The sequence below is a fragment of the Cololabis saira genome, chromosome 14 (genome assembly GCF_033807715.1).
Source record: "Cololabis saira isolate AMF1-May2022 chromosome 14, fColSai1.1, whole genome shotgun sequence".
Classification (NCBI taxonomy): domain Eukaryota; kingdom Metazoa; phylum Chordata; class Actinopteri; order Beloniformes; family Belonidae; genus Cololabis; species Cololabis saira.
Window position 1 is genome coordinate 30,513,711 of NC_084600.1, and position 17,054 is coordinate 30,530,764.

Genomic DNA, 17,054 nt, shown 5'->3' on the forward strand with positions numbered 1-17,054 from the left:
ATATAAAGTTTTATCTCTGAAAAATAAAATCAGCAAATCAGCACTTGCAAACATACAGTAAGTTATATTTCCAATTAAATAAAACAAGGCATTTTCCAATTAAACTAAACTGGGTCTTTGCATGCTAAATAATAATGCAACCCATGAAGGAGGTAGAGGTGTGTAATGTCAGTCAGTCGCGATTACGATTTAAAATCGATTAATCGAACAGCCCTAATTCAGATATCTGTTTTTATTATCCGGATATCCGCTTGTTATCGGGATGTCCATTTATCTGGATATCCGTTTGTTATCCAGATATCCGTTTGTTATCTGGATATATGCATGTTATCTGGATATATGCATGTTATCTGGATATATGCATGTTATCTGGATATATGGTTGTTATCCGGATATCCGTTTATTATCCAGATATATGTTTGCTTTCCAGATATCCGTTTGTTTACTGGATATCCGTTGGTTGGGTGACACAGGTGTGCTGGTCTCTCCTGGTCATTGCTATAAATGACAGGGGAGAAATGGAAAATGGGAGAAAATAACTTCACACTTTTGAGGGTCTCTGCTAGATTAGAAAGCTCATCTTTGCCTGCAAATAATCTGAAAAAACCCAGCCCCACCTACCAACACCCCACCCCACCCCCCTCCTTTTCTTTCCCTCCTCATATCATTTCAACGAGACCTAAAACACTTTGACTCAAGTGTTGGAACAGTGGGAGCAAAGACGAGGAAGGGCATGTAAGATCACATGTACAAAGTATTTCTGTTGAAGCCCATCTCTGACACAAACATCAGCCCTTCTGCTCCCTCTCCCTTCGCCTCTCTTCTGGTTTCAAAAGACCCCGCTGTCTGAAAATAGCACGTCGACTTGTCTGGTTCATCTTGTTTTTTTTTTTTTTCTTTTCTTTTTCTTTATTCTCAACAATGGTAGCAGTTTGCTGGATTCCTGTTTTTCTTGTGCCTCCTGCTTTCTTGATCTGTGAGAGGTTGCAACACATTTTGTGTGTGTGTGTGTGTGTGTGTGTGTGTGTGTGTGTGTGTGTGTGTGTGTGTGTGTGTGTGTGTGTGTGTGTGTGTGTGTGTGTGTGTGTGTGTGTGTGTGTGTGTGTGTGTGTGTGTGTGTGTGTGTGTGTGTGTGTGTGTGGTCTATAAAAAGCAGCCAGACAAAGTCTTCCCTCTCTCCTCATGCATTATGCATTGGCATCACCTTCCATCAAGTGGCAGAAAAACCTCAAAGATGTCTAACTTTAGCTTCGATTCTGCAAGCCAAACAGAGAGAGAGATGTTTTTTTTGTTTTTTCTTGACTGCCACATTCGCGCTAAGCACCTGTTACATCAATAAAAGCAGCGTTTCGCAACGAGAGCGATGACAACGGCAACCTGTGTGATGGAAGAGCTTTCGCTAAACAACGAGGCGTTTAAATGGAGATGGCTTGAACAACACGAGCAGAGACAGTTCGCGTTAAATTATACGGCACTGGATCAACCTTTGCCCTCGGAGAAAAGTTTTGTCTGAAGGGGCTCGAGTTTTAGAAAGACCTTTGGAAGGGCCTTGATGTGCTCAAGGAGAGTCCATGCAATATTTAGGTTTCCGTTTACCTGTTTGGGTGACGTCACAGCAGGTTTATCTGGTCCTCTCAGAATCAGAGAGGAAACAATACAGGAAAACAGAAATAGACCCCCATGTTCATTCAACTGATTGTTTTTTGGGTTTTGTTGTTGTTTTTTTTTAATTAGATGGGTGCGGAGACAAACTCTTGTAGATGGAAGCTGCAGGATTTATTGTTTACATGGTTAAAAGAGCAATAATTCATTAGTCGTGTAGGTTAGGACCCCTCTTGTGGGCAAACTGAGACACGACTGATTGGATTTTAATGAAACTCATGCGACTCATTAATCTCGGTTCTGACGGCCCGCTGTCAAAATGACATCAATTATCGAAATGAGACCGATCAGAAAAGTCTCCTTTCTCACCAAGTCCACGACCGACGATGAGGGCCACGTTTGTTCTTCTTGTTCAATGTCGTCGGGTTTATTCTCCTCAGGGCAAACTTGGGGGTGGTTAGTGTCTGCGATATTATAAATAACACCACGTAGATGAAAGGCAGCGATACTTTTGCTCCTGTGTCTCCGCTGTTTTCCTCTCACTGCACCTACTCATCCATGCTCGACACGAGCGCCCCGACGTTCGCGGCTTGAATTTATATGAACGCTCCCCGACGGCGGACGACGGGGGCCTAGTCATTGATATGTGCAGGAGGGCTCGGGATAAACAGCCCACGCCGAACGGTGTTACGCCAGCCCGCTTGATACCTTTTTGATTGAGCAAAGACAGAGTTGAGATTGAGGATGGGAGGGCTTCACAGCGACAATGAAATGACGGACAGGGAGCTGCTTTCACCTGCTTCCCCACACAAAATGGACGCATGTGAATGATGAATTAGTAACCGTACTGCGCTTTAGAAGACAACAGATAAATGAGGAGCGATACCTAGTCATTGCTTGTTATTTATGTGGACATCAAGCTCCTTTATTTCCTTCCTTGGGATCCTTTTGAGCGCTTGAACACCCGTGCTGCTGTTTTTCTCTCACATGTTTGTTTGGGCGACGTGTGTCATGGCCGGCCCCCTAATGGGGTACAAATTCACATTGAAACGCAGTCCCTCGTACCCCCACTCTCTGCGTTCCTCTGTCAGAAACCCAAAATAAGAGGTGGCGGAAACACACTGCGCCACTTATGGCTGCATTAGGATCCGCCACCAAAGTGTCAGTGAATTGCGTCGTGCATCATTTCGGCTTTGTTCGCCATGACGGGGAGCTGTGTGTGCGGCCGTGCTGCCCGTCTAACGTGTGCTTTTATCCCCAAATGGATGTACCGTTGGCCGGCCTCTAATCTCCCGAGTGCATTATGCCACTTATACCATGGATATTTTTTAAAAGTATTTTTATTGACCTCCATTTGTGAAGCAAGCCTTATTGACCCTTTTTGTCTTTTCTATTAATGTCAAGCTGCATTTCTGTCGCTGCCTCGCAGCAGTCTGGCGTAATTGTTTCCAGCTACTTCTGTTGCCGGAGTGGCTTCGTAATGCTAGCCAGGCAAGCTTTACTAAACATTTTTCTATTTCAGACAAGTCATAACCCATTTTTTTTATTCAGCTTTAATTTCCAAGGGACATTACCAACGGATGGAAAAGAAAGTGCCTCTGAAGGCCGTGGGACGGACACGCAACGAACCTGTGAAATGAATTTTTGTAGTTTCGAAGTTTCAGGAGATGTTTTGGCTGTGAACTCCGGCCTTTTTCAATGCGTCACATTTTGTCCCGCTATGGATGTCTTCTAAAACCTCGATTGTCCGGTGAAAAGAAAACTTATTATAGATAGTATTTTATTTTAGAAGACAAAATTAACCTGATCATGCAAACATCCATTAGGGATGGGCGGTATGGACTAAAAAATGGATCACGATAATTTCTGGCATTTATTCCGATGACGATAAAAAAAAATACCAATTCAACTCCACCTTTTTAACTATAAATCTATCACCACATTCAGTCTTTGGAGCCCCCAAATCACTGTTCTAAAAGATACTAAATGCTACTAAACTACACCAATTAAATTGAATTAATAAAAACCAATTAAATGAGTCCACCTGTACTGCAAAACTGTAATGACTCAGATCCGCCATGTTTGTTACACAAAAACGTATCAACTGGATTCTTTCTTTCTTTCTTTCTTTCTTTCTTTCTTTCTTTCTTTCTTTCTTTCTTTCTTTCTTTCTTTCTTTCTTTCTTTCTTTCTTTCTTTCTTTCTTTCTTTCTTTCTTTCTTTCTTTCTTTCTTTCTTTCTTTCTTTCTTTCTTTCTTTCTTTCTTTCTTTCTTTCTTTCTTTCTTTCTTTCTTTCTTTCTTTCTTTCTTTCTTTCTTTCTTTCTTCACGTTGTGCCTCGATTTAACACAGAACCATAATTCAGGCTTTACACAAAAACATCACCAACGGGAATTTATCGTTTTTACTGCGAGATGAACAAATTCTTACTGTGGGGAATTTTTTTGACGGTTTATCGTGAACGGTAAAATATCGCCCATTCCTACTGCCACCACTGGTGCCCACCAATGGGAACTTTAGTCCACTTCCGCAAAAGTTCCCATAAGACCCACAAAACCAATAAACCACTAGCCAGGCCTACCGGCGTTTGATGGACGGCGGGTCCCAGCTGACTTTTGCCTGGAAGGGTCCTGAAATGATCCACCAGGACTCTAGGCTGCTTCAGTTATCACAGACCAGCCAGTCGCAGCGGTAAACATGTTTATTTTTGACACAGAGTTGGACATTTTAGCAGTGGCATTAGTGGAGCTTGAATCACCAGCCCCTACTGGTCGGTCGATGAACTGTAATTTCAGTTATTTCCGCATTTGCTTCAACTTGGAAACCGGCATGTCGGCCCTTGGTAGTGCAGGCTAATTTTGAATTGCTCCTACGTTAGATGCTGTTCCTGATCTGGGCTTGGGTTGTGGGAAACCTTGTCATGTGACAGTGCCGGGGATCGATCTTGCAACATTCTGGTTGGAGGGAGCTTTTATTTATCATGATGAGGAACTATTGCCTTGTATTTAGCTGGTTTTGGCAGCAGAAGCCACATTTTGAAAAAGATTATGAAATTGTCCAATTTGACCTCGTCAGAAAAATGACAACAATCCTCTGGGTTTCTGTGGGCTTCGTTACTTTTGCAGGCTTTCCACAGACATTTATCTAAGAATTTCATGGCGTGCAGCGCATGCACGGTTTCCTGCACTCTTCCTGAAAATATTTCTTGTCTTATGCAAGTAAATGGAGATCGAGGTGCATTACTTTTACTTATTGGATCAGAAATACATCATGTGTAGTTTTGAGCTTTAGAAGGAATATATTCTTAATCTTGGAGAGATTTAAACGCTTCTGTATTATGTTGGCCACTAAAGGACTCGTAAAAGAGGCAGGAAACATCTAAATAGCTCTTGATTTGAAAGTCAGGTTAGGCTGTGTTGATGCAAAATGACATTTCAGGACACTTGATTAATGTAATTCAAATAAATCTCTTGTTTTCTGAGTATCCTTCCTGCCTGATGGATGACTCACTCTAGTTTCTACCGGATAGTCACTCACTTTGTCTGCTTTGGTAATCACTTACACACGGCATAATGAAAAGTTAAAATTGAGTTGAACAACGCCGGAGAGCATCGATCCCCCGAATGGATTTTGGGCAGAAAATAAAGTCTAGCTCGAAAAAAAGTGGAGGAAATGTGTGTTTTATTCCAAGCTAATGCTTAATGTCGTTGGATAAAGACAGCCGATCTTTATTTTTCTTTTCACCGAATGTGTCAGACGCTCGCGCGCCATCGCTCTGGTCTTTAAATTTAAGCCCGATCCTTTATTCCAGTTGTAAATTGGAGAAAGGCTCTCCGTTGCCAAAGTTCCCATTAGTTTTGTGTCCTCTGACCCACAAAACCAATAAACAAACAGCCACAGACAGATTACACAGACTTTCCTTGACTCTTTCTTTCTTTCCATCTAAAACCTCTCATTTTCCAAAACTTTGTATTTACACATATAATTTCAGTGTTTTGTCTGTCTGCACGAGTAGAGGATGGAATAAAAAGTAGGAAAATAGAAGATGAAAGGACGGATGATGATAGAGAACAACACTCAAGCATGCAGAGGGATTACAGATGAAATAAAACACGCTTAGTTTCTCTCTCTTTTTTGTCGAGAAGTTTGAATGTTGTTGGGATACAGACGGCATTAATGGCGTCCAACGGCGTTATGGGGTCTAACGGCGTTAATGGCATCCGCCAGTTTTCCCTCATCTGTTAAAGCCAAAGGCTGCGTGAAGCAATCCGGACCCACCTTCTGTGATGTCACCCAAAGCATTTTTCATTTGTTGCTTTTAAGCGTGTTTTTTGCCTTTCTGCACGGCGCCATATTGGCAGGAGCTGACACCGCCCAACCCCGTTTAATCGGCCCACATTTGCGTTGGGCAAATGTTCTGTCCATTTATCCAAAATGGGTGAAACGAGTGGGCCTGAAAGCCGGCTTAACTTATAACTTAACTTATGCTGTTTTAGCTTGGCTGGCTCGGTCCTGGTAACCTGCGAAGCTAACAGATGTTCATTAATCGGTTATGTGTCTGGAGCTAAAGCGAGGGCTGGCAGAGCACCGGTTGAAAACCACCAGGACCTACAAGTTGACATACAGCGAACCGACAGACCCTTTGAGCCCACATGGGATGCTAACTAGCGTTACCTTTCATTCATTGTAATCAATTCCGTTGAGAATGGGTGGACCAAAAATCTGAAACAATGATTGGGGGCTCAGGTGGAGCTCCAGAGAGACCCTGGACAGGCCAAAAGTTAGCTAACTCACTGAGGACTTTGGGTCATCAGGGATTTTTAGAGCATGGTCCCGTACGAGGTTCTGGCTAAATAAGTCAGTCTGAAGGGGTGCAGGCCGACCTGGCTGATGCCGGAACAGCCAGGCTGACCCTAGTGTAGGTGAACTGCAGGTCTGGATCCAGACCCTAGTGGTCAGTAGGTGAACTGCAGGTCTGGATCCAGACCCTAGTGGTCAGTAGGTGAACTGCAGGTCTGGATCCAGACCCTAGTGGTCAGTAGGTGAACTGTAGGTCTGGATCCAGACCCTAGTGGTCAGTAGGTGAACTGCAGGTCTGGATCCAGACCCTAGTGGTCAGTAGGTGAACTGTAGGTCTGGATCCAGACCCTAGTGGTCAGTAGGTGAACTGTAGGTCTGGATCCAGACCCTAGTGGTCAGTAGGTGAACTGCAGGTCTGGATCCAGACCCTAGTGGTCAGTAGGTGAACTGTAGGTCTGGATCCAGACCCTAGTGGTCAGTAGGTGAACTGCAGGTCTGGATCCAGACCCTAGAGGTTAGTAAAAGAACTGCACGTCTGGATCCAGACCCTAGAGGTTAGTAAAAGAACTGCACGTCTGGATCCAGACCCTAGAGGTTAGTAAAAGAACTGCACGTCTGGATCCAGACCCTAGAGGTTAGTAAAAGAACTGCAGGTCCGGATCCAGACCCTAGTGGTCAGTAGGTGAACTGCAGGTCTGGATCCAGACCCTAGTGGTCAGTAAAAGAAACGCAGGACTAGATCCAGACCCTAGAGGTCTGTAGAGGAACCGCAGGTCTGGATTAGGGCTGTTCGATTAATCGATTTTAAATCGTAATTGCGATTATGTAGTTAGAACGATGTTAAAACGTGAAAATCGTAAAATCGATTTTTCACTTTTTTTTTTTTTTTATACCTTGTCTGCACATATTAATGATTGATACCATATTAATGAGTGATGGAAATACCTCTCAATACCTGCGACAAGTGCCCCATCAGAGAGGCTCTTTAGTGTAGGAGGGGGCGTTGTAACATGCCACCGGGCATCCCTCAAGCCAGATGCGGTAGACCGGCTCGTGTTCCTTGCAAAAAACTTGCAAATGTGAATAGCAAATGTAATGACTGACATTACACACCTCTACCTCCTTCATGGGTTGCATTATTATTTAGCATGCAAAGACCCAGTTTAGTTTAATTAGAAAATGTCTTGTTTTATTTAATTGGAAATATAACTTACTGTATGTTTGCAAGTGCTGATTTGCTGATTTTTTTTTTCAGAGATAAAACTTTATATTTTATTATATTTTTTAAAACTTTTTTTCAACTTATTTTACAGAGTTTTGCACTTTATTCATTCATTTTTGGTTTAATAAGAGCAAAGTTTGCACTTAAAGCCCAATGGGGCAAATGTTCAATAAAAAAACAGCATATTTGAAATCATTTCTTTGCCTTTTGTCAATTCACAAAATAATCGTAATCGTAATCGAAAATCTGATTTTGAGAGAAAAAAATCGAGATTTTATTTTTGGGCAAAATCGAACAGCCCTAGTCTGGATCCAAAACCTAGTGCTCGGTAGGTGAACTGCAGGTCTGGAAGGGTGAACTTTTTCTTGACTTCTGTGTTTACTTCAGGCAAGTAAGCTAAGCAAAACCCAACCTTGCTAAATCTGGCCTCTGGGAAACAAGATGTATATAAATATTTGTTCTCCTCTTTGTGCAGTTGGGAAACTTGGGACTTAACTTCACCTCCTGCAGCACTAGTTATGATATATGGACGAGGCAAGTCCGGTGGCAAAATAGAGGGGGGTCAAAAAAACCTTCTAAATTACAGGAGGCGAGCTGTTACGGCTCAATAACCTGGGCCTGTAATCGACTCACATTTCAAACACACACACACACGACAGCCCTCGCTTGGGTTGCTTTTTATGAGGGAGCACACCGCGCGAGGTGATCAGCATATGTTTTGTTGACATAAATTTAAAATTTATTGCTGTTGTCAAAAGTGGCTGTTGGACAAAGTCGATTATTAACTGAGTAAATGGCCTGAGAGAGTTTTATGGGAACTTCCTTAATGGCTACAGTCGGTCTGTTTCAAATCACCATCCCTGCCTCCGCTGCCGCGCACACACACTCCGCCGTTTATGTCTGAGGCAAGAATGCACACACTTACGGGACTTTAGGAAACGTGTGCATCTGAAATAAGCTTATATTATATTTGACCAATCATTAAACCTGATCAAAGCAGTGAAATATGTCAAAGTTATAGACTGATGCAAACAGCTTCCTGAGGTATATAACACACAACTGAGATAGTTAGACTGAGATACCAGTTCATAAAGACGCCTCTGTGGCCGTGGCATGTGACTGGCGGTTGAGGGTTGTAACCAATGACGAGGTGAGCGGGGAGCAGTGGGAAGCCTAACAATGGGCTCACTGGAGCACACAAAAAAATAGATTTATTTAATTTCAATTAGCAATCAAATTACTTTTTTGTGCCTTTTTCAGTAACAATAAATTGCATAATACCTTTTTAAAACATTGGATCCCAAATGGGATCCATTTAAAGTGGTTACAGTGGATTACTTGGCCTGTTTTTTGTTTGTGTGTGAGGATTAGTTGGATTAGTAGAAGCACCAACAACTAATTTGTGTCAATTTGCAATACTATTACAGAGATAAAACTATCAAACGAGGCCCATTTTGAGAAAGAGGCGCGATCCTTGAACAGATGAATATTCCTGGGAGACAGAAACCGGGGCAGCGGTGTTCAGACAGCGCCCGTTTATAAAAAAGACTGGATTACTTTCAAAGGTGCCGTTTTCCATTCTGTTGAACATCCAGTAATGTGATGTTTCAGCGGTAGCTACTGCAGTTAAATTTAACACACTCGCAGCTCTGGACATACACAGCACTCTTTGCTCATCAGCACTATATTTACGGTGGAAGAACGTGGCATTGGTTCCACTTTGAGGGGCCTTAATAAGTCCGTCCGTGCCTTATCGGTGCTCTGTCTGGGGGGCACAATGGTCAGATTGAGGAGGGACACAAAAGGCCTTTGAAAGCCTTTGTGCTCTGTGTGTGTTGCAGCTTAGCACTTACGTGTGTTTTCCTCTTATCTGAGTGAAAGTGAGTACATCACACATAACCCTTGAAAGAAATCAGTCCTGCTCCGTCGCACCGTTCATTTGTTGCGTTGTCACTCACCTGTCAAACACGAAATTAATTTAAGATGTTTTTATCTACCTGCAACAAAGAGAGTAAAGTACCAGAGTCATATCTGTCGGAGAGAGAGTCATTTTAACGTTTTCTGACGTCACGAGAAGAGTCAGCGGTCGTCTGCGTAGGCCAGGATCCAGAGCATCTGTGAGGCGTGTTGCTGTTGCTTAGCTAATTAGCATTTTTGGTACAATTATAGTCTTGTACTCAAGCTAGTCGTTGGGTTGTGCCGTGGTGGTTGTAGCACCCCTTATGGAGGACATTTCAAGACATTTGGTGCACTTACAACAAATGGTTATACCGATAATGCGTACCAAGCTGTGATCGTTTTGGATGATTATATTTCAGGATGCAAAGAGTAACTTTGGGCCCAGCCCCCAACCTTGATTGGTGTGAAATGGGTTCAAAACGAGACTTAAAGCTGGGCCAAAACTGGGTTGTACCACATAAAAATGACCAGAAGACTACCAATGAGTCCACGTCAGAGTGGCTGAAAAAAATTAAAGGATCAAGGTTTTGGACCGGACGAGTGAAAGTCTGTACGCCAGCCTGATTGAACCGACGTTAAACGTGGATCAAAATTCTCCCGCAGCCACATGAGAGTCAGGAAAACTCTTATGGGACACTTCTGCTTCGGGTTATTGCTGCTCGGGAAGGTTTTTGTCGTGTTTTTAAACGTATAAAACAAGCCGCATCAGTAGATAAGTACCCACAATTCTTTCTGCCTTTGTTTCCCAGAGTCTCTCCACAACTTCCAACCACTAAATAGTTATCACGGCTTGTTCATTCCCTCGTTTATTCGTTACTCTGCCCTTTCTTCTTTTTTTAACCTCATCTGGTTTCAGAAATGTTAAACAGCAGTTTTTTTTCTGTGAGTGAAGTCATACTCGTCTTGATTGCTCAATAACTCCCGAGGCCTTTGCCATTGAAGGCGTCATAATCGCCGTCTGTCGTCGTCTCCGCCTTCCGCGCTCTCTCCTCGCCCAGTTTGAGGTGCACAACAGGGCCGTAAATCAATTTGCATTCGGCACCTGACATCAATCAGTCATGTTTTTGGGAGAGTGGCCCCTCCTCCTCTTCCTACGAGGCTTTGCTGTGATGGATGACTGTCATCTCGCTCGGCTTGAACGGATCCCTCATCAAGGGCGCCGTTTCCCAGAGAGATGCACTCGGCCGATCGCTCTGCACCACCCGACTGGGCGGGGGCTCTGAAATCTGTGTGACGGCGTCTCGTTTGTTGTCCGCCAGAGACGCTCGCTCACCAGTTTAGTTTGCCGTTGCCGCCACTTAAAGGTGCTGATTTCCTCCCACTATCAACAAGGTGATACCTGTTTTTTTTTTTTAGTACCTGAAACTGCACCAACTTGTGTGTGTGTGTGTTGCTCTCAAGATGAAGTATTTGAAGTTCTTGGGAGGCTTAAGGCACCGTGGCAGTTGTTTGGCAATTCGCGTCACCTTAATTGCTTCAGAGCACTTTCAGATATCTCTCAAGAATAATATGCTTCGTGCTGAGCCAGGGGGGTCTGAGGGTTTTATAACGGAGGGGGTTGTGAGGGTAGACTGCCTGGTGTCTGACATTATTTAGTCACTAACCTTCAAGGCCTCGACCACATGATCAAATATTGACCCTCGGTCGCGTCTGACCTTGTGCTCTTAAACTGGGCAGCGGCCTGACGACAGCCTGTTTGGAAACGGGGCTCGTAATGCTGCCGCCACGCCGTCTTGCGTGCCCGCACGAGCGAAGCGTCTTACTCCGCAGCTCTCGAGATGTGGGGGGCTGATAACGCCTCTGCCTGAGCAGCACCTTGTGATTTACGGCTGTGAGTTGCGCCTGGATGCTCCCTGCAGACGGATATGTGCGACGGTGTGATAGCCCGCTACACGTGCAGTTATGTTTAGGTGTCATGATTGATGGAGAGACGCCGCTCACCTGAAAATGCATGCGGTCCAGTGTAAATATTTAAACGTAATCTTTTGTCTTTGCTCCAACAGAAAGATGCACAGTGGGATGAAGACCTACAGCTGTGAGCTGTGTGGGAAGAGCTTCCTGGACAGCCTCCGTCTACGAATGCATCTGCTGTCTCATTCAGGTAAAAACCGCTGGCGTAGGTAGCAGCGAGCATCCTCGGGTGATCTGCGAAGATCCATCAGACTTTTGAAAAAAAAAAAAGGATCCGAAGCCGCAAAGGAACAAAAAGATAGAGCCACAACAGTGGAATGAAACGATCATTTAAAAACATGTAAATGGATTATTGATGTTTCCTCGCTGGTAATTCACCGCTGAGTTCTGTGGTTTTGAATTTATAGTAAAGCTTTGTCTTAGATGTCTGACGGTGTAAACAACTCTGCAAATTGTTTACATGGAGGACGATTTTAATAGATAATGACGGACGGAGGTGAAACCCCACCGCCGGTGAAACTTGTTAAACACAGAAATGTAGCTAGTCTCCACTAATAAGCGTGCGCCAGAGTACACGACTGCATCCTGAATCAGCAAAAAACTCAACACGGAAAACTGCAGTTTCATTCGGACTCGTTTGTTAGGTGACTTTGGATCAACAACATACAAGTAGACGAGTTTATTGCCGCATCAAACCAAGGAAACGCGACCGCCCGCTAACGGTAATCAGTCGTCTCACGACAGTCAGCCCTTCATCCCGTTTCTTCTGGTAGCGTTCAGCAACAATGAAAAAAAAACCCAGATGCATCGTTTAATTCCAGGCCAACCGGGTTCTCCGGGTGGACAGGGATGTTCACGTTATAGTTGTGTGCTTCGCCGCTCTGGCTGGATGATGCTTACGTTGCAACTTACGTTGCATCTTGACTACGCATCCAGAGAAAAACAATGGAAGGGTTCACAGTCAACTCTCATGACAAACCCGCTCTAGACATCCTCTTCTGGACCCTGTACCAGGCCCGTGGAGCTCAAGGGCTTAATGTTTACCTCGGTGTACTTTCTAAAGACGAAATATTTGTCTGACATGTATTAATTTAAATAAGTAAAGGAGTTATAATCCCTAAAAACTGACTGCAAAGTAAACACATCAGTAGCAGCTCGGTTATTTGAGCATTTTTTTTCATGTTCAGCTTGCCGTCTTCGGCCGACCCAAATAGTTAAAACAAACAAGAATATTCTGTACAATCGGTGGTAAAGCTGCTGCAACGGGGAAGCTGAGTGGAGGGAAGCCCGGCCTGGCGTTTGATTTATCTCACTATAAATACACCAGATTTCAGCTTGTGAAAGTGGAGCACAACCCAGTTGCAGTGATTTAAGGGGCTCTTCATCCCAGTGACGCTGAGCAGCTCTGGGCCGTGGCTGCACATCGGCCTCCTGTCATCCTACGCCTCTGTGACATCACAGGTCTGGGAGGCAGAACCGGTCAGAACGCCGAAGACCCCCGCCGCCCCCCCAAGGCGCGTCGCAGCTGTCCCTGTGGGTCTGCTGGATGGTGCAACCTAAATCTTCCATGTTCAGTGCGCAACAGTGAGCAGCCTGCAGAGCTCCTCCTCCGCCCCCTGCTCCCCGCTCACTCTGCTGTTACTGGTTACCTTCCTAAACCAGTCAGAAACGTTAACTCAGAGAAAACAGGAGGATGTTTCTGTTTGAAGTGAATAGGGGGGGGACTGCGTGGACTGGACTTGTGTCCACAAAGACGTTAAAAGGGGCAATCCGCATATGCAATTTATGCATAAAAAGCAGGAAAAGCATAATATGGGACCTTTTTAAAAGCTCGAGATTATCTCAATCTGAACTGCCTTTTCTGCTACATTCGTGTGCAAAACTTACTCTTCTGTAATTCCTGTTTAGAAATTGAAACACCAACATTAGACTAAAAGAGGAAGCACTAACTTTTGCACATGACTGAGATGAAGGACAAACCCACGCGGTGCCCCTGAAGTGGTTCAACACACAACTCGGTGTGTCGCGAGTAAAAGTTGTTAAGCGCAAATATTCCCTGTTTGTTTTAAGATTATTTCCATTTTCACAATGTGAATGCACGCAACGACCTCTTCGTCTTGCTCGCCTGTCAAAGCAGAAGAGAAAAAGCTCTGTAACAAAAATATAAAAAGACCGTGAATGGTGTTATTGCACAGGTCCCCTGGTGCGTTTTCACTTAATGTATGTTTCCTCAGATGTCAGGTCTTTTTTTTTTTAGCCCTCGGGCGCCTTTTCCAAAGCTGCCGTTCATGACATCATGCTGTAAAGTTCACTGGTAAAAGTAAGCATGCGTTCAAAGTTTTCTTTAACTTGGGAGTTGAAACAACGTGGAGATGGAGAGAGAGTCAATCTTGCGTGCTGTCGGTGTGTATGTGCTCTGGAGCTTGGCATTAAAAAAGAAAAAGAAAAATCATGTCTGGCAGCTGAAATGGACCCAAGAAATATTTGAGTACTTAAACTGTGTGTTTTAGTTTGGAGAAATGTGTCACCCATGTAGTTTCAGCTGTTACAATAACCATACACGACACTGCGGACCAGTACTCACTGGTTTTTAATCTCAGAGCCCCATTACTTATTTATAAGTCCTTCAATTTTCTAATAACTGAAGCTGGCTTTTATTAAATACCCAGGTTAGCCCATTAATGGACACATTTCCTACTTTCAAGCATGTACATGTTTGGAATAATGTAAAGGCGTGATTAAGAAAGTAAATTGACATGTTATGAAACATGGTATGTGCTCAATTGCATTTATCTGAACATTGAAAGTCCCTGCCACAGAAGGACATTAAAATAATACAACCATGTTTTATTTATTTTTTTAAAGAGGCTGGCAGAAGAAATGGGTGGAGTTAAGTCAAGTGACTGACTCCGCCCCTTAAAATGGGCGGCCATAACCACAAGTGTAAGATACATGATTAAACAGGGAACTTCTGTTGTCTGTTTCTGTTAAATCTTTACCTAAAATGTCATAAACGTAAGGTCATACGTATCCGTTAGGACAGATTTAACATGGTAGCTAATGTTACAGTAAAAGTAAAAGCCTGAATAAACTGCAGTGATGATGTTACTCATTCTTTGGAGGTTAAACTTGCGTTTGGCCATCCAGAAGTGATGTTTCAAGATGCTACCAGCTAGCGGTAGCGAGGTGGACTCGACGGGGTGAAACCTTGAGCAACTTCACCTGATGTTAAACTGATCACAACAACCAGAAAACAGGTATTATGTGCCGTTTCTAAAACTCTTCTCTCTCTAAAACTTACTTGTTTCAAGTTGAAACTTTATAAACTGGGACCAGATGTGTTTCAGCAGAAGCCTTTTCAGCAAGCTGTTAGTTGTGTATTAAAAAAAAAAAAAAGTGGGGGGGACAGAACTCAAAATACCATTAAAAGTTTTTTTTCTACTTGGCCACAACAGATAGTTTTTGAACATACACAGGACTGTTTGGTAATCCTCTTTTCCTTCATTGGAAATTTAACTGGTAGAAATTTCAAGAAAAATTCAAACTTAACTGAATGAAAACACCACTATAGTATATTGTACTTCCAGGTACTTCTGTACTGAGCTGGTACGTTCTTAAGTACGTGTTACATAATGTAATCTTGATTGATAAAGTATTGAACTGATATGAATATAAACTTGGCTTTAAAAAAATGTATTTCCACTGGTTGTTTAAACTAGTTTTATCATTCCTTTTTACTAAACTTATTTTTGATTTGACTTTATATTATGAAATATGCGGCGCAAGCAAAGGATTTTGGTTCATTGGGTGGAAATGGGGTTTTATGTTGGGCTATCAGGTCGCTCCAGTCTGCACAGGTATCTGCGCTGGCCACGCCCACAAAGGCACCATTAGTTTTCGCACTTGCTTTCCGGCAAAAAATGGTGTTCGGACAAGTCCTAAATAAAATTCCTTCGTGGTCAGATGATAGCAGCAGAAAATAAATACATTTTTCACTGCTTTGACCCCACAGAGTTAATAATTAATGGAAGTATCAACAGGTCAGTAACGCTTTAAAGTTTGTACGAGTTGTCGTGAGGAAATAAACTCTGCTGATGGGAATTAAAAATGAAGAAATATGAAAGAATGTAGAGAAACTCTAGGAAGAACCGCACATTGAGAAAGGCATCTGAGCGGAAGATGTGGGCAGCGTATTTTTAGCAGCAGTGGCAGCAAGTCCTCAAACTTTGTCTTTTTTTTTCTTCCTTTTTCTCTCCTCCTGTTTCCGTGCGAGGCTGTCTCGACATCTCGATGCACGACATCAACCTGTACTGTTGCACGCCGCAGTGTTGATTCATAGCCGCCTTGGTCGGCTGTAAAAAGCGAGATGAGCGCTTCTGTCGAGACGAGCGACGGTTAGGGAAGAGACGGCGCCGACGCAGAGCTTCTTTGATAGTTTTTGTTGTCTTTTTAACAATTTTTTTTTCAATTCTTTTATTTTTTTTCTCTCTTCCTCCGCCTCCACCATTTGACTCTCAAGACTCTCGAGGCTTTTTCATGGTCTGACACCACATCTCGATTTTTATCGTGCGTCTTTGTAAAGATGACACTTCACCGAGTCCCAGAACCCTGCCGTTCCCCCTCCTCCCCCTCCTTCCTTTCGCACCACCACCATCATCCTTCAGCTTGCTTCAGAAAAGATTGAACATTGGAGAGATGAAGCAAGACGGTGGAGAGGCTTCTTGGTATGCGTAGCGTGTGGTGGATGTGGAGCATTTCAGACGCCGCTGCCTCTACATCCTCCCTCCTCTCTGTTTTCCAGTCTGTCTCTCGCCCTCTGCCTGTCTGTCCATCCGTCCGTCTCTCTCTCTCTGTTTGTTGAACAGAAAACTTGGCTGCGGTCCAGTCTGGGCCGCCTGCCACCAGCGCGGGTACAGTATGTACAGTCTACCTTCCTTGTGCCAGATTTTTTTTTTTCTTTTCATCTAGTCTTGTTCTGTCTCAGTCCGCTCTATGTTGTGTGTTTCTCTTTTTTCTTTCTTTCTTTCCGTTTTTATCTCCGCCTGACGTTTAATGTTTGACAGCCTTTGCTGAGCCTCCAGAGAAGCCGGGGCCGGGTGGCGAGCAGTGACTCAGCCCCTTTTAGGTGCTTTTGCACGTTTCTTTCTTGAGAAAAAAGAAAAATTGAAAGCCCGGTTTACATCAGGTTTTAGAATCTGTCCTGAGTGGTCCAACCACAAGCAGCTTGAACATCGTAGACCCTGTGATGGCGCCCACTGGTTCCTGGAGGTTATCTTTGATGCTAGTAGCTGACTCTGCCCACCTCTGGTTATTTCAGATACAGTTTGAGTTCGTAAATGAACTTGTCTGGCCGTCACGTGGAACATGCCCCACTAACCTTGGTTAGCAGGAGCTGGCTATTTTAGCTTATTTTGGCTAATTTCCGTCTATAATACTGATTTATGTTACCTTTAAAAAATTCTGATTGAATTGGCCCTTTTTTTCTGACGTCACTACAGAAACATCCGAAATCTATTAAAATATATTGTATATTTTACCTCGTGGTTCACAATAGGGCTGGG

General features: G+C 43.6%; 1 protein-coding gene across 1 annotated transcript in view; it reads left to right on the forward strand.

Moving 5' to 3' along the window:
• zbtb16a (zinc finger and BTB domain containing 16a) overlaps positions 1–17,054 on the forward strand; it is a 167,657-nt gene that overhangs the window by 47,076 nt on the left and 103,527 nt on the right. The window contains exon 3 of the mRNA XM_061740364.1: positions 11,586–11,683. Within this exon, the coding sequence (XP_061596348.1) occupies positions 11,586–11,683 (98 nt within the window). The remainder of the gene's footprint in view (positions 1–11,585; positions 11,684–17,054) is intronic.